Source organism: Bos indicus x Bos taurus, chromosome X (genome assembly GCF_003369695.1).
Source record: "Bos indicus x Bos taurus breed Angus x Brahman F1 hybrid chromosome X, Bos_hybrid_MaternalHap_v2.0, whole genome shotgun sequence".
Taxonomy (NCBI): Eukaryota; Metazoa; Chordata; class Mammalia; order Artiodactyla; family Bovidae; genus Bos; species Bos indicus x Bos taurus.
This window is the reverse complement of record NC_040105.1, coordinates 57,246,285-57,269,540: the sequence shown is the minus strand read 5'-3', so window position 1 is coordinate 57,269,540 and position 23,256 is coordinate 57,246,285. Positions and strand designations below refer to the sequence as shown.

At 47.9% G+C, this 23,256-nt stretch overlaps 1 protein-coding gene and 1 long non-coding RNA gene across 4 annotated transcripts; one reads left to right on the top strand and one right to left on the bottom strand.

Annotated features, from left to right (window-relative positions):
* Positions 1-4,547: 4,547 nt before the first annotated feature.
* On the bottom strand, positions 4,548-10,066 carry LOC113886759. Of its 3 annotated transcripts, none has more exons than XR_003509546.1 (3): positions 9,981-10,066; positions 5,516-5,660; positions 4,548-5,020 (listed from the first exon to the last, which is right to left on the bottom strand). It is a non-coding gene; the product is annotated as an uncharacterized LOC113886759 (long non-coding RNA). The 3 variants fall into 3 exon arrangements; XR_003509547.1 differs by lacking the exon at positions 9,981-10,066 and adding an exon at positions 5,756-6,032; XR_003509545.1 differs by lacking the exon at positions 9,981-10,066 and having other exon boundaries at positions 5,516-6,029.
* On the top strand, positions 8,620-15,327 carry GATA1 (GATA binding protein 1). The gene is made up of 6 exons (XM_027533196.1): positions 8,620-8,723; positions 12,372-12,610; positions 13,099-13,476; positions 13,580-13,725; positions 14,252-14,377; positions 14,807-15,327. The coding sequence occupies exons 2-6, from the start codon at positions 12,391-12,393 to the stop codon at positions 15,176-15,178; spliced, it is 1,242 nt and encodes a 413-aa protein (XP_027388997.1). The 5' UTR covers positions 8,620-8,723; positions 12,372-12,390; the 3' UTR covers positions 15,179-15,327.
* The last annotated feature ends 7,929 nt before the right edge of the window (positions 15,328-23,256 follow it).

Genomic DNA, 23,256 nt, shown 5'->3' with positions numbered 1-23,256 from the left:
AATCAATAAACATACATTGAGCACCTATTGTGTGCTTGGGCCTGTTCCAGGCATTGGAAAGACAGGGTTGAACAGAAGAGATAAGCTTATCTATGTTTGTGGAGCTGCCATTCTGGTGGGAGAGACAGAAAAGAAATAAAATTAAGTAAGAAAAATATCAAGTGTGATAGAGGATGATAGGTGCTTTGGGAAAGTGGCAACAGATTAAAAAAAAACTGAAGCATTTTCCAATATGTAATAGGATGGTCAGGGAAACCTCACTGAGAAAGAGACATTTTAGCCCAGGCAAGAAAAGATGAGGGAGGGAGCTGTGCCAATAGCTACAGGAAGACCATAGCAGGCAGAGAGGATAGCCAGTGCAAAGGCCCTGATACATGCAGGGGCCTGGTGTCTGTGAGGAGCAGCGAGGAGGCTAGTACAGAGGAGCAGAGTGAGTGGGGGGAGCAGCAGGAGGTGAGGTGGGGGAGGTTGGGGGGACAGATGGTGTGGGGCCTCATGGGCCATGGAGAGGACTCTGGCTTTTACTCTGAGTGACAGGGGAGCCACAGGAGGGTCATGAGCAGAGGAGAACTGTGATCTGACTTAGGATTTAACAAGCTCCCTTTGGATGCTTTGAGGAAAATAGACTACAAGGTTGAGGGTGGAAGCCGGGGGACCCTGAGGAGGAGGTTACTGCAGTGGTTCAGATGAGTAACACTGGTGCTGGTGGGAGAAGTGGTAAAAAGTGGTTAGATTCTGGAGATACTCTGAAGACAGAGACTGCGTGAGTTCACCAAGAGAGAAAATGTCAACTAGAGAAGAGGCCCAAGGACATTTAGAGTTCTGAAACAAGAGGAGGAACCAGTGAATGATGCAGGCAAAGAGGAAAGGAGAGAGCACAGATCCCTAGGCAAATAAGAGATGGATGAAGGAGTACATATGAGACTCTCTTTAAGGTGAGGGAGCCCCTAGTCTTGTGGACTCTGGTCTCTTAAACAGTCTCCAGGTGGTAGTTTAGCCATGCCCTATGAGTAAATTCCCAGGGAGCCCCCAAAATGCTGGGGATACAGGATGGTTAAGGATGTGAGTTTTAAGCACATAAAAGGCTTTGCCAAAAGCTGTAGCAGGTTTCCTGCCTATTTTTTAAAAAAATAACTTGCCTTGGACCCAGATGCTATGTGCCAAGAGATAGATGATTTATGGAAGGAAGGACAGAACAAAGGAAGGATGGAAGGAAAGGAATATGGAAGGGAAGAAAGAAAGAAGGAAGGGCATGGATAGATGAATAAAGGGGTAGGTGGACAGGTGGATGGATAGATGGGTGGGGAGGTGGAAGGATGGATAGACTGATATCCCCTGCCCCAGGAAAAAACTCTTTCACATGTGTGTGCACAGAGACATATGAGCTTGTAAGTTGCAGGTTTGCTGTAATAAAGAAAAGACTGTAAACAACCCAGATGTCCATCAGCAGATGAATGGTTAACCAAAATATGGTATATCCATTCCATGGAATACTACTTGGCAATAAAAGGGAATGAACTTATGAGGTCATCATTACTTGATACCAAAACCAGACAAAGACGTAGTAAGAAAAAACAACTATAGACCAATATCACTTATGAATATAGATGCAAAAATCTTCAACAAAATACTAGTAAATAGAATGCAGTAACATATAAAAGGATTATACACCACAACCAAGTAGGATTTATCCCTGGAATGTAAGATTAGTTCAACATGTGAAAATCAATTAATGTAATATACCATATTAATAGAATAAAAGACAAAATCCACAGGATCTTAAAAGACACAGAAAAAAGCATTTGACAAAATTCAACACCCTTTCATGATAAAACACTCAACAATGGCTGATTCACAATGATGTACAGCAGAAACCAACACAACATTTAAAGCGATTATCCTCCAATTACAAATAAATTAAAACAAAAACACAAAACACTCAAAAAACTAGGAATAGAAGAGAACTTCCTCAACCTGATAAAGGGCATCTACAAAAAATCTACAGCTAACATCATATTTAATGGTAAAAGACTGAATACTTTTACCTGAAGATGAAGAACAAAACAAGGATATCCCCTCTCAGCACTTCAATATTGTACTGAAGGTTCTAGTCGGGGTAATTAGGCAAGAAAAAGAAATAAAAGACATCCATATTGGAAAGAAAGAATTATACAATCTCTATTTGCAGATAACATAATCTTGTACACAGAAAATCTTAAGCAATCCACAACAAAGCCACTACAACAAAGCTCTGCAAGGTTGTAAGACACAAGATCATAGAAAACTTGATTGTATTTCTACACACTAGCAAGGAAAAACCCACAAGTGAAATTAAGAAAACAATTTCATTTACAGCAGCATCAGAAAAATAAAATACTTAGTAATAAACTTAACAAAAGATGGGCAAGATTTATACATTGAAAACTATAAAACATTGTTGAAAGATATTAAGAATACCTAAATAAAAATACATCACATGTTTATGAATTATCAACTTCATAGCATTAAGATAGCAATACTCCCCAAATTGATCTACAAATTTAGTGCAATTACTATCAGACTCCCAGCTTACTTCTTTGCAGAAATTGACAGGCTGACCCTAAAATTCAAGTGGAAATGTTGGGGATCCAGAATAGCTACGAAACTATTGAAAAAGAAACACAGAGTTGGAATACTTGCACGTCCCAATTTAAAAACTTACTACATAATATGGCAATCAAGACTGTGTGGTATTGCCATAAAGATAAATATACAGATCAATGGAATAGAATTGAGAGTCCAGAAATAAATTTATGCACCATGGGCAATTGATTTTATCAAGTGTGCCAAGACATTTCAATGGGGGAAGGAATAGTCTTTTCAACAAATGGTGCTGGGACAGCTGGATATACACATGGCAAGAATTAAACTGGACCCCTACTTTGCATTAAAGTAATTCAAAATGGATCAAAGACTTAAATATTAAGCACTAAAACTATAAAACTTTTAGAAGAAAACCTAGGCATAAATCTTCACAACCTTGGATTAGGCAACGATTTCCTAGATATGATACCTAAAGCATAGCAACCAAAGAAAAAAATAAATAAACTGGACTTGCTCAAAGCTAAAAACTTTTGGGAATTCCCTGGTTACCCAGTGGTTAGGACTCCGTGTGCTCACTGCCAAGGTCCTGGGTTCAACCTCTGGTCAGAGAACTAAGATTCCACAAGCTGCATGATGCATCCAAGAAAAAAAAGGCTAAAAGCTTTTGTGCTTCAAAGGACACTCTCAAGAAAGTGAAAAGATAACTGACAAATAAGAGAAAAATATGTGCAATCACATATCTGATAAGGGTCTAGCATACAGAACAAAGAATTCTTAATACTCAAAAATAAAAAGACAACCCAATTAAAATGGGCAAAGGATTTGAACAGACATTTCTATAAAGAATATATACAAATGGCCAACCGGAAATTCCCTGGTGGTCCAGTGGTTAGAATTCAGTGCTTTCACTGCTGAGGCCTGGGTTCAATCCCTGGTCAGTGAACTAAGATACTGCAGGCTTCATGGTATGGTTAAAAAAAAAAAAGGCCAACAAATACATGAAAAGATGCTCAATATCATTAGCCATCAGGGAAATACAAGTCAAAAGCACAATGAGATAACATATCTCATTTACTAGGATCAGAAATGAGCACAGTAACTGGAGAGGATGTATAACCTTCATATAGTTACTCTGTAGAATACCTTTGAGGTTCCTCAAAAAGCTGAAAAAAGAATTACCACAGGACCTTGCAATTCCATTCCTAGATATACACCCAAGAGAACTGAAAATATATATACACATAAAAATTTTCACATGAATGTTCATAGTAGCATTATTCATGACAGCCAAAACTGTTTACTGATTGGATGAATGGATAGCAGAATGAAGTTTTCATGTGATAGAAAATTATTCAGCCTTAAAAAGGAATGAAGTACCGATCCATGCTACAACATGTTGCTGCTGCCGCTAAGTCACTTCAGTCGTGTCTGACTCTGTACGACCCCATAGATGGCAGCCCACCAGGCTCCTCTGCCCACGGGATTCTCCAAGCAAGAGTACTGGAGTGGGTTGCCATTGCTTTCTCCGCTACCTTGAAAACTTTATGTGAAGTAAAAGAAGCCAGTCACAAAAGCTCATATGTTGTATGATTCCACTTATATGAAATGCCCATAACAGGCAAATCCATAGAGATATAAAGTAGATTAGTGGTTGCCAGGGGCTGTGGGGAGGGGTAAATGGAAAGGGAAATGGCTACTAATGGGCACAGGGTTTCTTTATGGAATGATGAAAATGTTCTGGAATCAGAAGGTGGTAACAGTTGTACAACCTTGTGAATTAACTTACCACTGAAATGTATACTTTAAAGGGTTAATTTTGTGGTATGCAAATTACATCTCAATAAAAAAAAGAATGAGCTACACAATAACTTGGATGAATCTCACAGATATTATGCTGAGCAAAATAAGTACATACTATACGATTTCATTTATATGAAGGTCAAAAACAGGCCAAAACCCCCAAGTATCATTTGTTGTTTATGGATACATACATATGCAGTAATGTAATGTAAAACATCAAAACATTCATGAAAAAGATAAACACCAAATTCAAGGTAGTGGAAGGAGAGGGGGAGATGAAATTAAATTGGTGCAAGGGTGTCAACTGTATCTGTAATATATTTCTTTTAAAAAGGATCTGAAGTAAATAGGACAAAATATTAACATTTGACAAATGTGAGTGCTTATTATAGTATCTTTTATACTTTTCTCTTAAAAAACAAAATAGTGTGGTTTTAAGGCAAACATCTGATTCCTTAGTTGACTTTGGTTGATGCTTCTCCAGGTGCTACTGACACGGAGGGGAGCCAAGCTCGTCCCAGCCCTAGTAGACTCCACAGTCTGGAAGAGACAAGAATAGTCCAAATGCCATGGGCTTGGACCAAGCTCTGGAGCCCCAGAAGATGCCAGGAGGGAGGGAACCAGTCAGGGAAGGCTTCTGGGAAGAGAGAAGAAGAGAGGCCGTTGGGGCTGAGTCTCAAATGGAGGCCCGAGGGAAAGGATGCTTGGCCCAGACACCCACCCCTGCCCCCACCCCCGCCCTCATTGGGCTCCCCCAAAGCCTGGCCTGGCCCTGGCGATTCCCTTATCTGCCCACTCCCAGCTGCCTCCCTGCTGGCTGAACTGTCACCACAGACTTCTGGGCCTGTGCCCCCTCCACAGGGATGGGGGAGGGAATGGGGTGAGGCCTGGCCTCAGAGCCTCAGGGTTTTGGTTCTTGATGGAGGCAGAGCCCTGAGGCCCCCACTCCCCATGCTTTACTTCCGTTCTCAACCCTTTCTCCACTCCAGTTATGAAGAAATGGGCTGTGAGTCCAGCAGCCAAACCCTTGTCTGAGACATGCCTCTGAAGAGGGCAGACTTCCTCACCTTACCCCAACACTGCACCTGCTATTTCTAGTAACAGTGAGGAGAGTTACTACCACAGAGCTTACCATTTATAATGTGCAGGCAGGCCCTGTGTTGAGTGGACTCTCAACAACATTTGAGGTGGTTTCTATGATTACACCCATTTTCCAAGCAAAGAAACTGAGGCTCAGAGGTTGGCCTGTCCAGGAATCGGCAGCAAATTAGTCAGAGCTGAGACAAGAAAGAACCCAAAGCCTTGGATGAACATTTTCATTTCTCTGCACCTATTCCCAGTCCAGAAGATGGGGGCAATTATATGCACTTACACCACAAGGATTGGTGAGAGCAGGATAAATATGATGCATGGAGAGCATTGAGCACAGTGCCTGGGGTGGCTTGGCAAATAATGCTACTGTGGTTATTATATTAGTGCTAGGAAAAATATTAGTATCAGAATTAGTATTATTATTAGCCACCGGAGTCACTGATAGAATTAAAATAAATAATAATTATTAGTTCTAGAATTCATATGAATATTAATAAAGTACTCATATAGATTAGAATTAACATTATTATTTATGTTATGTTATGTTAGTCGCTCAGTCGTGTCCAATTCTTTGCGACCCCATGGACTGTAGCCTAGTAGGCTCCCCTGTCCATGGACTTCTTCAGGCAAGAATACTGAAGTGGGTTGCCACTTCCTTGTCCAGGGGATCTGCCCAACCCAGGGATCGAACTTGGGTCTCCTGCATTGCAGGCAGATTCTTTACCATTTGAGCCACCAGGAAGCCCATTACTATTAATGCTTACTGCTAATAATAAGCATTATTAGTATTACTGTTAAAATTAGCATTAGTGCTAGTATCAATATTAGAATGTTAGTAATTAGAATTAGTACTGGTATTGATATCAGCATATTACTAGCATTAGTACTAGAATTAGAAGTAGTGCTGATAAAATAGGGCCAAATACCATCCTTCACACACAGTAGGCACTCAATGAATAAATAAGAATCTTCCCTGGTGGCTCAGATGGTAAAGCGTCTGCCTGCAATGCAGGAGATGCAGGTTCGATTCCTGGGTCGGGAAGATACCCTGGAGAAGGAAATGGCAATCCACTCCAGCACTCTTGCCTGGAAAATCCCATGGACTGAGGAGCCTGATAGGCTATAGTCCATGGGGTTGCAAAGAGTCGGACACGACTGAGCGACTTCACTTTAACATTTATTGAGATTTCAGAATCAAATGAGTTGAAATCACTTAATGGATAAAGTCTCATTGAGTCACTCTAATCACCCTGTGGAGTGGCCGCTAGTACCCCATCTTTTCAGATGAGGAACTGAAGTCTAGAGGCGACAGTAACTGCCCAAGGCCACACACCAGTCAGTGGCCCATAAATAAGGGTGGGCCAGCTCCAGAGTGGATGTCCTGAAATCATCACTTGAGTGATAGTAGTCTTTGTCCTCTCTGATACTGACAAGGGCTTGGCACAGACGGGCACAGAGCAGGAGCTCAATAAATAGCCTCCTTTCCTCCTCAAATCTTCCATTTTGCATATGAGGACAGTGAGGCCCAGACAGGTAAGATGAGGATGATAAAATCCCTCTGGGGTAGGCCAGTGACTGAGCAGAGGCTACTCATCCTTGCCCTCTGCCCTTGGTGTGTCTCGGTTACCTCATCCATAGAATGGGTGGACCAGGGAACTCCCTGGCCCGTGGAGTCCCAGGGCCATGGCTGGTTAGTCTTAACCCCTCCCCTATAGGGACCCAAGTTGGACAACTTTGTTTACAAGTTTATTCAGTGATTTTACATGGGGCACTCAGAATAGGACACTGGTCTGTGTCAGCAACAAGACAGTAGTTGTTGTCACCGTTGTTACTATCTGGGGAAAGGAGAACAGGACAAGAAGGTGGCACAGGGGCCCAGTGGCTCTCTGGAGGTCCCTCTCAGGCCACAGGCCACATGGGTTCACATCAGTCCACACCCCCTCCCCTCCCACCCACCCTGGCACCACCTACCCAGGGCATATGCCAGGCTGCTACCTGGGGTCTCATGACTTCCTCTCAAACTCTCTGTCACTGAATCTGTGTCTCTGCCCTCCCCTTCTCTGTATCATCTTTGTCTCCCTTCTCAGCTTCTCCACCTGTGTCCTCAGCCTCTGTCGCTTTCAGGTTTTATCTTGCACCTTCTGTCCGTCTCTGCCTGTCTCCCTTTCTCTTAGCCTCTGTCTGCCCTTCACTGTCTCTGGCCCTCTCTGTGCATCCCTCACCCTCTGTCTCTCCTTCCTTTCTGTGCCCTCCCTGTCTCCTTCCAGCTCTACGTCTCTTTCTGTCTCTTTCTCTATTTATCTGCATCTCGTCATTCCCATCTCTCTACCTCTCTCCCTTCTCTATCCCTCCCTCCTTCCTTTCCCCCACCTTATCCTACTCAAGGACCTGCAGAGGAACCAACCCCTAGTCCCACCTGTTTCCCGCCTCCAAAGCCGCATGGCGGGCAAGAAGTTGAGGCCACCGTCCCTGGGTGCCCCCCCCAGCTCCGCACCCCCCCAGCCCAAGACAGCCTGTTACCACCGCGGAGCCAACAGCCACGCTGGCCTCCATCTGATAAGACTTATCTGCTGCCCCAGGGCAGGCCAGAGCTGGCGTAAGCCCCAGCGGGGCGCTGAGTGAATGTGCCTCTGCTTCCCGCCAGTCTTGGCCTGGTCCCCGGGGTGGGCCTGGGTCCTGAAGATGTCCCACCAACATCTTGATTCAAATTCCCACCAAACCTCTTTGAGCCTCATTCTTGTCACCTGCAAAATGGGTACAGTCACAGCCCTTCTCTCCCTTTGGCCAGGAAGACACATACATAAGGGGCCAGCCCTCACCTGGCTAAGCACACAGTAGGGGCTTTATGTTTGTAAAACTCACTGAAAAGCCCAGCTGGGTCATAACACCATATCTGCTATTTTCATTTTATATTGCTTTCAGCCCATTTTTGTTTGACTGGACACTGAAGCCCACAGAAGCCCAAGTCAAACAGGGTCCAAGAATCTACAGGGTGGGCAGGTGGGGTGGAAGAAGGCCCCACTGCCCAAGAGGTGCCCCACCAGTAGGGGGCCGGCCCCCTCCCCTGGCCTGCCCCACCCACTGGGGCATCAGCCACTCCCTGGAGAGGAGGGAGGAGGGAGAGGGGAGGGAGGGAGGGAAGGAGGAAGGGAGCCTCAAAGGCCAAGGCCAGCCAGGACACCCCCCGGGATCACATTGAGCTCGTCACATCCCCAAAGCAGCTGAACCCTCCGCACCAACCAGCCCAGGTCAGTCTCAGCCCCCTAAGAGCCCCCCAGCAAGGCAGACCCTGGGCCTGCTGCCCCTTACTTCAAGGCTACTCCCCAAGCCTGCTCTAGGCTCCCCAACCCACCACTGGTCCCCAAAGTGTCTACCAGCCCTGAATCCCCTGACAGCTCTTCCAGACCACCTCTATCTTTCTAACCCCCACCTGTACCCCAAATCTGCCCCCTAAACCCAATTCTCTCTGCCCTGACTCCCATCCACTGCTTCCAAGATATTTATGCTCTCCTGCTCCCTTAACTCTGCCCACCATACTCCATCTCTGACCCGAAATATGCTTTCATCCCACCAAATCCTAACCTCTGCCCCAAATATGACTTTCACTAACCCAAACTTGTCCCTGAATTCACCACAAAGGCTCACTTTTGTGCCCCCCACCACACACACCTATTTCTGCTCTGAAGCCCCTGCCTACTCCACAACACCCCTGTCTCTGCCCCCAATTCTCTCTCTAACCTCCCAAACCTGTCTCTGGATTGCCAAACCCTAGCTCCATGCTCTTGACCCATTGCTGCCTCTCAAATCCCATACTTGTTCCCTGTGACTTCTCTCTGATGCCCTAAAACCATTTCTCTCAACTCCTTGCCTATGCTCAAAAATGTCTTCATCATTCCAAACACCAAGTCCACCCCTTCAATCTGTTCTGTCACATGAATCCTCCTGTCTGCCTTCTCTAAACCCCATCTTAGCTTCCCAATATTTCTCTGTCCCCCTAGGTGCCCTCTCTGGCCCCCAATCTTTATTCACTCCAATTGTATCTCTATTCTCAAACTCTTCCTGTGCTCCCATAAGCCATCTCTAGTCATCAGACACACCTCTGCCTGCCTATCATAACTCCATCTCTGCTCCAGCAAAACCGTTGGACCCTCACACTTTTCCATGACTCTCAGAATCCACCCCGAGCCCTAAACTATAGCTCCAACTTCTCAACTTTCTCTCTCTCTCTCTAACTTTGCCTCTGATCCCCAACCCTGTTTCTGCCTTCCCAACTTATTTCTGATCCCAAAATGTGACTTTTCAAGCAAACCTTTCACTGCTTCTTAAACTCGCATTTGTTTACCCCAAACTCCATAGTTGTTCCCCAAACCCCTGACTCCTTAACCCCATATCTAATCCTCAAACTCCATCTCAGACTCTCCCAAGATTCATCTGCCCCCAGATCCCATCTGTACTCCCTTCAGTCCCAAGGGACCCTCCCTTGAGGGCTGGGGTGGGGATGTTACCTGGGGTGAGGGGCTGGACTGAGGGAAAGCTGAGGGCCAGCCAGCTGCCTGCCACCCGTTGGGGCAGCACTTACTCTAGTGGGGCAGCTGATAAGCAGTTTTCATATCCCCCAGCCTCGAGATAAACTTTATCTCTGTCCAGAGAGTGATAACTGGGGGAGGGGGGGGGGGAGTTGGGCCCCTGCCACAGAGGGGTGGACAGTCTTGGACCTGCCAAGGTACAAGGTGTAGGGACGGGGCAGTGGGGTTGGAAGGAGACTGGGGGGGTGCTTGTGAGGACAGAATGAGGGGATAAAAGAACAGTGGTTAACAGAGACAAAAAGAGTAAGAAACAAATCGAGACAGAGAAAAAGGAGGAAAAAAAAAACAAAGAGAGATGGAGAGGGAGAAAAGGAGCAAAATACAGAGACATGAAGAGAAAGAAGAAAAAGAGAGACTCAAAGGAAGAGTAAGAGAGATGGAGAGACAGGAAAGAGGGAGAGACTCAGGAGCAGAAAAGGAGAGTGAGACAGAAATGCAGAGAGAGACTCACAGATAGAATCATGGCGAGACAGACAGGAAAGAGATGGAGTTGGAGATGAGGAGGCAAGACACTGTCCCCAGAGAAGACAGAATGTGCCCCAGGGCCTAGAGAAGGTTGATGGTGGGTACACTGACAGGCCCATCTCTTTCCCAGCACAACCCCAACCCAGGGCCTAGCTGTGAGCCTGTCTACGTAGGCAATACAATGGGTCGCTTAGGCAGGGGAAGGTGGTCTTCTTTATCTCTGTCACTTCACCCTACAGACAGGGAGACCAAGGCCTTCAGATTCACAGGGCAAGTCAAGTAAGGGGGTAGGTTTCCTGACTCCTCAACTGGGGTTGTGTGCAGAAGGGTATGATCAGGGGTGTGGGAACATTGAGAAAGACATTAAAATAAGGCCAGAGGACCCAGAGAGAAACACGAAGGAAGAGACAAACAAGCAGAAAGTGACAGAGCGGGAGAGATATACAGACATTCAAAGAGATGAGTGGAGAGGGAAAAAGAGAAACAGAAAAATATAGAGAGAGCAAAGAAAGAGATAAAAGAGAGATAAAGATGGAAAGAGAATCAGAGACATGGGAAGACAGACAAGGGAAGGAGGAAAAACAGACATTTATAAAAGCACAGAGAGAGCATAGAAAATGGGAGGGAAATACAGAGAGCCAGACTTGACAAGAAGCAGGGTAGGGGAAAAGAGACACAAGAAGACAAGAGATACGCACAGAGAAGAATAGAAGCAAAGGGGCAAGGACCCCTGTCACCACCTTCTATCCAGCAGACGGGGAAACTAAGGCCTGGGGATGGTGGGGACTGAAGGAGCTGGAAAGCAGAACTATGGCAGACCTCTCCAGAGGGCACGGTACAGGCTGAGGGAACACCTCCCACCTGTCCCCCTCCTCAGAGGAAGCCACAGGCCTTGGGGTGATTTCAAAAGTTGGGCGGGGATGGCAGAGATAAGCAGTAGGGGTACTGACCCCCCCATGAAACAGGGAGGAACTGAGGGGGCCCTCTGTCTGCACACCCAACGGAGGTGGAGGAGGGGAGAGTCAAGCCGGAAACCATGGGGTTTCTGAGAAAGTCAGAAGGCAAGATGCAACAGATAGGGATGAAGTTGGGGAGACAGGAGGCTGAACCCCAAGGTCTGGGGAATGACCAAGGAGTTCAAGGGACTCTGGTTCTGCAGCTCAGCCCACCCCACCTACAAACTCCTAGGAGGGTGAGGGGGTGGAGGTAGAGGGAGAAGAGAAAGTGGAGGAGGAGGAGAGGAGAAAATGAGAAGGAGAAAGAGATGAGCAGAAAGGGAGGCAAAGGAGAATGATGAAGACAAAAGAAGGGAGGGGAGGACAAAGGAGAAGGAAAGAGGAGTGAAGCAGTTGTTGAATGGGGAAGGGGGGAAAGCTAAGAAAAGGGGAGGGAGAGGAGGAAGAGACAGAAGGAGAGAAGAGATAGGGGACCAGGGAGAAAAGACGGACAGGGAGAGGAAGAGGAAGAAGGGAAAAAGAGAGCAGGGAGGAAGGAAGGCGGAGGAAGAGTAGAAAGTGAAGGAAGAGGGGGAGAGGAGGAGAAAGAAGAGATGGGGAGAGAAAATGAAGAGGAGACAAAACAGAAGAGGAGTAAAAAGGGGGTGTGGAGGAGAGAAAAGGAGGAGAGGAAAGATAAGAGGAAGAAGGGGAAAGGGGCAGGATAGGGAGTAAGAGAACTGAATGGAAGATAAGGGAAGATGAGGGTGGACAGAGGAGGCAAGAGGAGGGTACTAGGGAGGTGGAAAAGCGGGGTAAGAGGATTGAGGGAATGGAGTGGGAGGAGGGAGAAGGGAGGAAGAGAGGGGAGGGGGGGTTCTGTGTCTGAGGACCCCTCCTGTCCTCACAGGTCAAACCCCAGAGGCCCCATGGAGTTCCCTGGCCTCGGGGCCTTGGGGACCTCCGAGCCCCTACCCCAGTTTATGGACCCTGCCTTGGTATCTTCACCACCAGAATCGGGGGTCTTCTTTCCCCCCGGGTCTGAGGGCTTGGATACAGCAGCCTCCTCCACTGCAGCCAGCACCGCCACGGCTGCAGCTGCCGCACTGGCCTACTACAGGGATGCGGAGGCCTACAGACACTCCCCAGGTAACTTCTTTGGGTGGCTATCTTGGCACTGGCTCTGTGCTGTCAAGGTTGCCATGGAGACCCAGAATCCTTCAAAGAGTCAATTCTGGAAAATGGGATAAGGCTTCACATCTCTGTGCTGACTCCTAGTCAAGTCCAGAACTGGGAATGCCATTGCTCCCCAACCTGTCCTCTTGGGGTAGCCATACTGGGAAGCAATGATGGAAGTAGACAGTGGCTGGAGTTGCCAGGTAATATATGGGGCTCCAAATCCCAACAAGTCATCCTCAAAGCTCATTTGGAAATGTTGGAGGTCAGGGGACAGAGCAACCACTAGGGCTCAGAACACTGGAGTCACTCAAATGCCAGCAGTTCTTCTGGTCACCAGTTCAAAGCACGGAAACTTGGTCACCATACTGGGGCTCTTGGGCATCATTAGACCCTGAAAGTAAGACGAATTTAGACTGATTGTTTCTCTTCTTTCCTCTTTCTTTACCATACCCCCATAGTCTTTCAGGTGTACCCACTGATCAACTGTATGGAGGGGATCCCCGGGGGCTCACCATATGCTAGCTGGGCCTATGGCAAGACCGGGCTCTACCCTGCCTCAACTGTGTGCCCCACCCGTGAGGACTCCTCTCCCCAGGCCTCAGAAGATCTGGATGGGAAAGGGGGAAGCAGCTTCCTGGAGACCTTAAAGACGGAGCGGATGAGTCCAGACCTCTTGACACTGGGGACTGCACCACCTTCATCAATTCCAGTCCCTAGCAGTGCCTACGGGGGTCCTGACTTTTCTAGTACCTACTTTTCTCCCACTGGGAGCCCCCTCAATCCAGCACCTTATTCCTCCCCGAAGCTTCGTGGAACTCTGCCCCTAACCCCCTGCGGTGAGGTTCTCAAAAAGGGACTGGGAGGTTGAGGTTGGTGGGGGTGACCAAGGGAGAGCTGGTCTGAGACTAACTCCTTCTTCCCCTCTGTCTACTCCACCAGAGGCCAGAGAATGCGTGAACTGTGGAGCAACGGCGACACCATTGTGGCGGCGGGACAGGACAGGCCACTACCTGTGCAATGCCTGTGGCCTCTATCACAAGATGAATGGGCAGAACAGGCCCCTCATCCGGCCCAAGAAGCGCCTGGTAACACCAAGCCCTGCCATCCCTGCTGTTCTCAACCTTCACAGAAATCCCAGTCCTGATGATCTATAAGAACCCACACGTTCTGCTCCTTCCCCATCCACCCAGGAAACCAGCTGTGTACAGTATCTCTTATCCTTGACCAAACAACATAGGTGCCAGCAGGAATTCTATTCTCTCCCTGCACTTTTCTTCCTTTGTGTCACACTGGGATCACCTTGGGGCACTTTGAACCACTAGGGATTGATTGAGACCCTCCTCAGATGTGTTGGTTGAACTGGCTGGAATGTGGGGGAATCATGATTACTTCTAATTCCCATAATGATTTCAGTGGATGGCCAAAGTTACATGCAAATTGTGTAGTGCCCTATAAAACACCCCAAATGCCTATCCTGGCAGGGAGGCCCTGTCCTCACCCACACAGAAACCCTAGCCCTCGTCCTGAAGCAAACCCTGCCCTCAACCTGACCCTCACCTCTTTGGTCCTCCACCCAGCAGCGTGTCCATACTTACTTGCTCTCCCCCCTAGATTGTCAGCAAAAGGGCAGGGACCCAGTGTACCAACTGCCAGACAACCACCACGACACTGTGGCGGAGAAACGCCAGCGGGGACCCTGTGTGCAACGCCTGCGGCCTCTACTACAAACTACACCAGGTGACCCGGGGCTCGTGGAGCCTCCCTCCTCTCCTTCCTCCCATTTCCCTTCCTTCCCCTCCACCCTTCCCCCTTCCTTTATCCACTAGCTATTTTCTTCCTTCCTTCTCCTTCACCCTTCCTCCACCCCCCCATTCCCTCTCACCCCTCCACCCTCTCTCCTGATTCCCACCTGTCACCTCCTCCCTAGGCCATCAGCTAATTTCCACTCCCCTGCCCTGCCCTAGACCAGGGGCAGCTCCCATCAACCTGAGAGGCTTTCCCAAACGCACAGCCTGAAAACTTCAGGATTCTTGTCATATCAGGGGCACATTCCCTAATCCTTGAATAAGTTCTCTATTCTTAAAAGTGGGGTGAATTGGTCATCCCTGGAGGAGTCATAGAGCAAGATGTGGAGCTGGGAAACAGCCATGGCCTCCCTCTTGGCAGGTGAACCGACCACTGACCATGAGGAAGGATGGTATCCAGACTCGAAACCGCAAGGCATCTGGGAAAGGGAAAAAGAAACGGGGATCCAGCCTAGGAGCTACAGGAGCAGCAGAAGGACCATCTGGCGGCTTCATGGTGGTGGCTGGGGGCAGCAGTAGCGGGAATTGCGGGGAGGTGACCTCAGGCTTGACATTGGGCCCACCTGGTACTGCCCATGTCTACCAAGGCCTGGGGCCCGTAGTGCTGTCAGGGCCTGTTAGCCATATCATGCCATTTCCAGGACCCCTGTTGGGCTCACCCACAGGCTCCTTCCCCACAGGCCCTGTGCCTCCCACCACCACCACCACTGTGGTGGCCCCACTCAGCTCATGAGGGTACCGAGCACGGCCTCAGGGCGGGGTCTGGTGTTCCCTCCCCATTTCTAGCCAGCAGTGTGTCCCACCCAACCTCCTGGGACCCAGAAAAACCTTGGGCTGGACCTTCAAAGCTTCCGTAAAATAAAACCACCAGAGTCCTGAAAATGGAGGTGTGAGTCTATGTGGGACTGGGGTGTGTGTATGTATCTGTGTCCATGATTATTTCATGACACTGTGAGCTGCCATGTGTGACCATGGGAGATAGCACATGGGGTTTCACAATTGTAATGGTACATGTGAAACCAAGTGTGACAGCGTCCAGGTGGAATGAGATAGCATGTGCACCGACACATCATGGTGGGAGCCAGTGTGCAACGGGCAATAGGGATGAGGCTGTGTGACATGACGTGCGTGACTCCAGGTTCCCCTGAAAGGCTGGGCAGGGGTGAATGTGTGAAGTATGTGGAAGTGTGTCAGCGGCAGCATGTGCTGAGTAAATGTGTGGGGTTGTGCACCAGTGGGGTGATCTTTGAGACAGCATGACGGCATGTGCACTGGGCACAGAAGTGGATCCATACACATTTTGGAACATTGAACAAGAACTGTTATATGATGGTGTGTGAGGCACAGCAGTGGGACCATGAGGGTCTGAGTCTTAGAATGTCTTTGAGGGTCTGGTGACAACAGTATTTCTGTGCAAGTCTGTATGTGTGTGAGCATATCATGTGGTGTGGGCCATGTCCCAGTGTCTCCGAGTGGTTGACAATGTTTGTTAGTTGTTCAGCTGTGTCTGACTCTTTGCGGCCCCATGGACTGTAGCCCGCCAGGCTCCTCTGTCCATGGAATTCTCCAGGAAAGAATACTGGAGTGGGTTGCCATTTCTTTCTCCAGGGGATCTTCCCAACCCAGGGGTTGAACCCGGCTGTCCTGCATTGCAGGCAGATTCTTTACCCTCTGAGCCACCAGTTTCAGTTGGTGTAAGCTAGGAACCCTATTCTAAGGGACATCAGACATCTGAGGACAGGAAAGGGAGGAAGGGGGGGAATAGTAGCCATCAAGTAGGTCAGAAGGCCAGTGGAGGACTGTGAGGCTGTCTATGGGCCTTTCTGTCACTTATCTCTTACCTCTCTCAACCCAGATAGGCCTGCAGCCCTGTGGGAAATGGTAGAGAATGAGCGGGGGAGATTAGGAAGACAAAGTGCCCTCTGGGAGTGATATTTAGACCCTGAAGGTCGGGGAGCTCCCCACAGTACTAGCTCCCGCCCCAACACACCTACCTACTCAAGAGGGTGAACTGCTTCCCCGAACGTGGAACCTGTACTTCCACTTAACAAACCCTTACACAGGAGCAGTCAGGTGACATCCTAAACCAGACAGGTTAAGTGGCTCGCCACAGCTGGCCGAGGCTTTCCAGCAGCTCCTAACAGCAAGCAGCACCTTTAACTGAGTGCTCACTGTGGGTCAGCAACAGCTGAGAGACTTCAGCTGCCTTAGTTCATGAACACCTGAAAAAAAAAAAAAAAACCTGAGGAAACTGTATTCATGCTCATTTGACTAATGAAAAGCTAGGGTCAGAACTCGCCCTGACCACACTGAGTTTAAGGAGTGGATTTTAGATGGGTGACCCCTCACCATAGTGAGTCTTCAGTTCAGTTCACTCACTCAGTCATGTCCATCTCTGCCACCCCATGAATCGCAGCACGCCAGGCCTCCCTGTCCATCACCAACTCCCAGAGTTCACTCAAACTCATGTCCATCGAGTCGGTGATGCCATCCAGCCATCTCATCCTCTGTCGTCCCCTTCTCCTCCTGCCCCCAATCCCTCCCAGCATCAGAGTCTTTTCCAGTGAGTCAACTCTTCTCATGAGGTGGCCAAAGTACTGGAGTTTCAGCTTCAGCATCAGTCCTTTCAAAGAACACCCAGGACTGATCTCTTTTAGAATGAACTGGTTGGACCTCCTTGCAGTCCAAGGGACTCTCAAGAGTCTTCTCCAACACCACAGTTCAAAAGCATCAATTCTTCAGCGCTTAGCTTTCTTCACAGTCCAACTCTCACATCCATACATGACTACTGGAAAAACCATAGCCTTGACTACATGGACCTTTGTTGGCAAAGTAATGTCTCTGCTTTTGAATATGCTATCTAGGTTGGTCATAACTTTCTTTCCAAGAAGTAAGCGTCTTTTAATTTCATGGCTGCAATCACCATCTGCAGTGATTTTGGAGCCCAAAAACCTCACACTTAATTGGTCTGGTTCTCTGTACAGCTTCTCCCCTGGAGCCCCAAGGTGAGGACTGTGGGCCCACATATCTTGAACACAGCAGGGGTGAGTAGCTGTTCTGAACAGAGCAGCATCCCTTCAGAGCAGTCACCACACTAGCCCATGTGAGAATCATGGTGGTCCACACACTCCTTACAGGAACTGTCCACAAGGGCCCTGGCCCTGTAAAAGCCTGGTTGTCCCCACAGGACCCCAGCCCTCTCAGCCTAGAGGAGGCCTAGTCTTCATCTTGAACAGAAACCCCTCTCAGAACCTGTGTGGAAATGTGCCTGGCCCCACATTGCTCAGGAATCTGGGTCTACACCTGGTATAAGAATGGCTGCCCAAGCCCAGTACAGAAACCTAGTTCTGGGGCTCTAAGGGAATCCCTTTTTCTAATTATCAACAGGAAAACCAGCCTGACTCTGGACAGGAACACGAGCCCTCACCTTGCACTGGAGGAACCCCTGGCCTCCCATGGCACAAGAACCTCTGCCTTACTCCTGCTGGCAATCTGGAACTCCCACTGAAAGAAAGTCCCTGTACCACCCCTAACAGAAATGCCTGTCCTGACCCTCTTCCCAAGCCTCACTCTCTTTATAGGAATCCTATCTTGCCCTTGGACAGGACACCTCTGTCCTCACAATGTACTGGAGCCCTGCCCTTCAGGTAGCATTTTCAAAATACCTCACTCACTAGAAAATCTAGTGAGTTCAGAAAATCCAGACTGAGTTTAGAAGCCCTTGCCTCCATGATGGACAACAACTCCTGACATCACTCTGCACAACAAGCCTGATTTCACAACCCACCACGCAGAGCATGCAGGAACTCATGCTCTAACTCTCAACAAGAACTTCATTCTTGAGCTTACACAGGAAGCCCTGCGTTAGGGACACCTGTCCTAACCCTCAACTTTAAGCCCATATCTCATCCTATGCAGCCACCTATGGTCTCACTTGGCACAGGATCCCCCTCCCAGACACTGTACAGGGCTTCCCCTCCTCACCCCATGTTTGCACCAGGGCCACGACTCTCTTACAGGAGGCCTTGACTATAACTGTCCTGGAACTTCTAACCAGACTTTAAGCAGAAAACCTTTATCCTGACTCTCCACAGAAATCCTTAACTTGACTCATTTATAGGAAACTCTGACCTGATCCTTTACAGGAACTCCTAACCTTCCCCCATGGAAACACCCCCATGACCCTGCACAGGAAGCCCTGTGACACTCTACAACAGCCCCTTCCCCGGCCTTGTCCCAGAAGCCCCACTTTTGCCCTTTACAGGAGCCACTGTCCTGACCCAACAGAAGAAACCCTCACCTGAATCTGTGAAGGTGACTATGTCCTACCTCTGCACAGGATCTCTGTCCTAATGCTGTGTGGGACCACCTTGAGTCCTTCAGGAACTTGTGTCCTGAGCTGGTACAGAAAACCCTGCTCTCATACTCAAAGGGAACCTCTGACTTGAGAGACATCCAAGAAATGAACCAGTATAAAAACATCTATCCTGCACAGGAACTTCTGCTCTGACCTTGTTAAACAATCCAGAATCTGAATCACCATGATCACCTGTCCTGAGTCTGTACAAGAACCCTGGCCTCCTGGAGTAGAAAATGGCAAGTCACTCCAGCATTCTTGCCTGCAAAATCCAATGGACAGTGGAGCCTGGTGGGCAACAGTCCACTTGGTCGCAAACAGTCGGACAACATTGAAGTGACTTACCATGCACACTGCTACATTTAAAATGGATGACCATCAAGGACGTACTGTAGCACGGAGAATTCTGTTCAGTGTCATATGGCAACTTGGATGGGAGGGGTGTTGGGAGGAGAATGGATACGTGTATATGTATGGGTGAGTCCCTTTGCTGTTCACCTGAAACTATCATAATATTGTCTGTTAATTGGCTATACCCCCAACAAAATGAAAAAAAACAAGCAAACAAACAAACCCTGGCCTAACCCCTAAAAGAGTCTCGATCTGCGTCTCTGATTCTCCAGGCAAGAACACTGGAGTGGGTTGCCATTTCCTTCTCCAATGCATGAAAGTGAAAAGTGAAAGTGAAGTCACTGAGTCGTGTCTGACTCTTAGCGACCCCATGGACTGCAGCCTACCAGGCTCCTCCATCCATGGGATTTTCCAGGCAAGAGTACTGGAGTGGGGTGCCATTGCCTTCTCCGAGAGAAACCTCTACAGGTGGAGAAACCTCCACCTCCACCCTTGTCCTGATACATTAAAGAGAATTCTTAATAGCAGTGCTGTCCAAAAGAAATACAATTCTAGTCACATGTGTAATTTTAAATTTTCATGCAGCTGCATTAAAAAGAGAGAAAAACAGGTGATGTTAATTTAAATGATAGATTTTATACTTTACCCACTATAATTGAGTACAGTTGACACTTTAACAACAAGGGGGGAGAGGCACTGACACCTCCGAGCAGTGAAAATCATGTATAACTTTATTAGTCAGTCCTCTATATTTGGTTTCTCCACATCAGCAGTTTCACATCTGTAGACTCGCAAAGAGTCACACAAGACTGAGTGACTAAGCACAGATTCGACCAACCTCAGATCATGTAGCAGTAATATGTATTGAAAAAAAAGTTGCATACAAGTGAACCCACAAATTGAAATCCATTTTGTTCAAGGACCAACAGTATTTCATTTCAATATGTAATCGATATGGTGGCTTCCCTGGTGGCCCAGTGGTAAAGAACCCACCTGACAATGCAGGAGACATGGGTTCAATCTCTGATCCAGGACGATCCCACATGCTGCGGAGCAACTGAACCCGAGCACCACAACCATTAAGCCTGTGCTCTAGAGCCCAGGAACCATAACTACTGGGCCCATGCACCCTAGAGCCTGTGCTTTGCAACGAGAAGCCACTGCAATGAGAAGCCCAAGCACCACAACTAGAGTTACTCCTGCTCTCCACAATGAGAGGAATGCCCACACAGCAATGAAGACTGAGCACAGTCAGGAATAAATAAAATTATTTTAATCAATTTAAAAGTTACTGCTGGGACTTCCCTGGCGGTCCAGTGGTTAGAACTCCACACTTCCACTATAGGGGGCCTTCCCCCATAGTTTTGTCGGTAAAGTATGTGCCTGCACCACAGGAAACCCAGGTTCGATCCCTGGGTCAGGATGATCCCCTGGCAAAGGAAATGGTAACCCACTCCAGTATCCTTTCCTGAAATATCCCATGGACAGAGGAGCCTGGTGGGCTGCAGTACATTGGATGGCAAAGAATCGGGCACGACTGAGTGACTAACTCTTTCTCCACATTATGGGTCTCAGGTTTGATCCCTGATCAGGGAATTAATCGGAGAAGGCAATGACGCCCCACTCCAGTACTCTCACCTGGAAAATCCCATGGACGGAGGAGCCTGGAAGGCTGCAGTCCAAGGGGGTCACTGAGGGTCGGACACAACTGAGCGACTTCACTTTCACTTTTCACTTTCATGCATTGGAGAAGGAAATGGCAACCCACTCCAGTGTTCTTGCCTGGAGAATCCCAGGGACAGGGGAGCCTGTGGGCTGCCGTCTATGGGATCACACAGAGTCAGACACGACTAAAGTGACTTAGCAGTAGCAGCAGGGAACTAATATCCCCCAGACACAGCTCACTCCCCCAAAAATATTATTGATATATTTATTTATACCAATTCAAAAAAAAAAAAAAAAAACAAAAACTCAGTGTGTATTCTACACTTACAGTACGTCTCAAGTTGGACTAGTCACATTTCATGGGCTCAGTGTGAGGCTAGGAACTACCACATTGGACAGCATAGCTCTGTGGAGTCTATAGAATCCTGTGTGTAGGTTCTGAAATCTGTTCCTTTTCTTCCTAGGCTCACCCACTTTTCCCACCTCCCTTATAATTAGATATGGGCATGTGACAGAGCTCTCACCAATGGAATGTGGGCAGATTGACATACTACACTTTCAGACCTCTTCCATAAAATTCTCTCATAGAATCTTCGACTCTCTCTTTCCCCATCTACTAGCTGAATAGTGAGGACTCCAAGGGCTCAGAGGAGAGCAGAGCTGCAAAATGGAAGTTGCCTGGGTCCATGAATGACCAGTAATAAATATTGGCAATGGATTTTATATGAGTAAGAAATAAACATGCATCTGTGAAGCCTCTGAGATTCTAGGTTTTACAGCAGCTAACATAATTTAGCACAATTAATAATAATCTAGACTGAATCTGGACATGAACACCTAATCCTAAATTTGTATGAACACGGCTCTGAACCTTTACAGAAACACCTGTGCTGACCCTAAATTGGGCTACATAATCTCTTTTTGAGGAGAAGGCAGTGGCACCCCCACTCCAGTACTCTTGCCTGGAAAATCCCATGGATGGAGGAGCCTGGTGGGCTGTAGTCCATGGCGTCGCTAAGGGTCAGACACAACTAGCAACTTCACTTTCACTTTTCACTTTCATGCATTGGAAAAGGAAATGACAACCCACTCCAGTGTTCTTGCCTGGAGAATCCCAGGGATGGGAGACCTGGTGGGTTGCCGTCTATGGGGTCACACAGAGTCGGACATGATTGGGGCGACTTAGCAGCAGCAGCAATCTCTTTCTGGGGTTCCCTGGTGGCTCAGCAGTAAAGAATCCACCTGGAATGCAGGAAACCAGGGTCCAATCCCTGGGTTGGGAAGATCCCCTGGAGGAGGACATGGCAACCCACTTCAGTATTCTTGCCTGGAGAATTCCATGGACAGAGTTGCCTGGTGGGCTACAGTCCATATGGTCACACAGAGTCAGACACGAGTGAAGCAACTAAGCAGCAGCAGCAGCAGCAGGGGAAGATCCCCTGGAGAATGAAATGGCAAGCCACTCCAGTATTCTTTTCTGGGAAATCCCATGGACAGAGGAGCCTGGTGGGCTATAGTCCATGGGGCTGCAAGAGTTGGACACAACTTTGCAACTAAACAACCACAACCACCTCTTTATAGGAACCTGTCATAATGCAGTCTATGGAGCCTCATCCTGAATTTGTATGGGAATGCATAGCCTGGAGTTCCCTAGAAACAACTGGTTATTTCCTGTATAGAAACCCCTGCCTAGTTCCGTAGAAGAACACCACTACAGAAACTATAGGAATCCCTATCCCCATTCTGTCCAGGAACATTTGCTTGACCCAATACAAGAACACCAGAAATAACCTGACCTTTTCTATGAATCCCTATCCTCACACCTCACACAAAAGGAATACCACTCTTCAGGAAACATGGAACCTCTGTACTCATCCTGTAAAAGAATCCCAGCCAGATAAAGGAAACCGAAGACTGACACTGTACAGCAGGGATCCACAAACCGTGACCTTCAGGCCAAAGCCAGACTGCAACCTGTTTTTACACTTTTAAAGAGACAAAAAGAACATAAAGGAGAGAAAAGGAGGGGAAGGGACGAAGAGAAGAAGGAAAAGAAAGAAAGGGAACCAAAAGAAAGGAAAAGGAAGGAAGAGAGGGAAGGAGAACAGGAAGGAAGACAATGCCACAGTGGCCATATGTGACCTGCAAAGCCTAAAATATTTGTTATCAGGCCCTTTATAGAGAAAGTTTGCCAACGTCAGCTCTAGAGAAATCTCTCTTTTTACTATTCAGAAAAATATAGGCCTTGGCCTTTACAAGACTCCCTACTCTTTTACCCTGCATAACAGTCTCAAAATGTTCCTCAGGGTGTATCACTGTCTTCATGCTTTCTTTGGTCTATGCAGAGGTTTAAAGGTCTTAAAGCTGTAACCCTCTTCCACTGGGACAAAAGACATGGTCAGGTAGGAAAAGACTGTAAGGGACAAGAAGGCTTGAAC

Bases quoted from the DNA above. Each gene is read 5' to 3' on its own strand.
- GATA1 (XM_027533196.1), top strand. From the start codon at position 12,391: ATGGAGTTCCCTGGCCTCGGGGCCTTGGGGACCTCCGAGCCCCTACCC. The intron at 12,611-13,098 runs GTAACTTCTTTG...ATACCCCCATAG, and splicing joins GGCCTACAGACACTCCCCAG to TCTTTCAGGTGTACCCACTG. The intron at 13,726-14,251 runs GTAACACCAAGC...TCTCCCCCCTAG, and splicing joins TCCGGCCCAAGAAGCGCCTG to ATTGTCAGCAAAAGGGCAGG.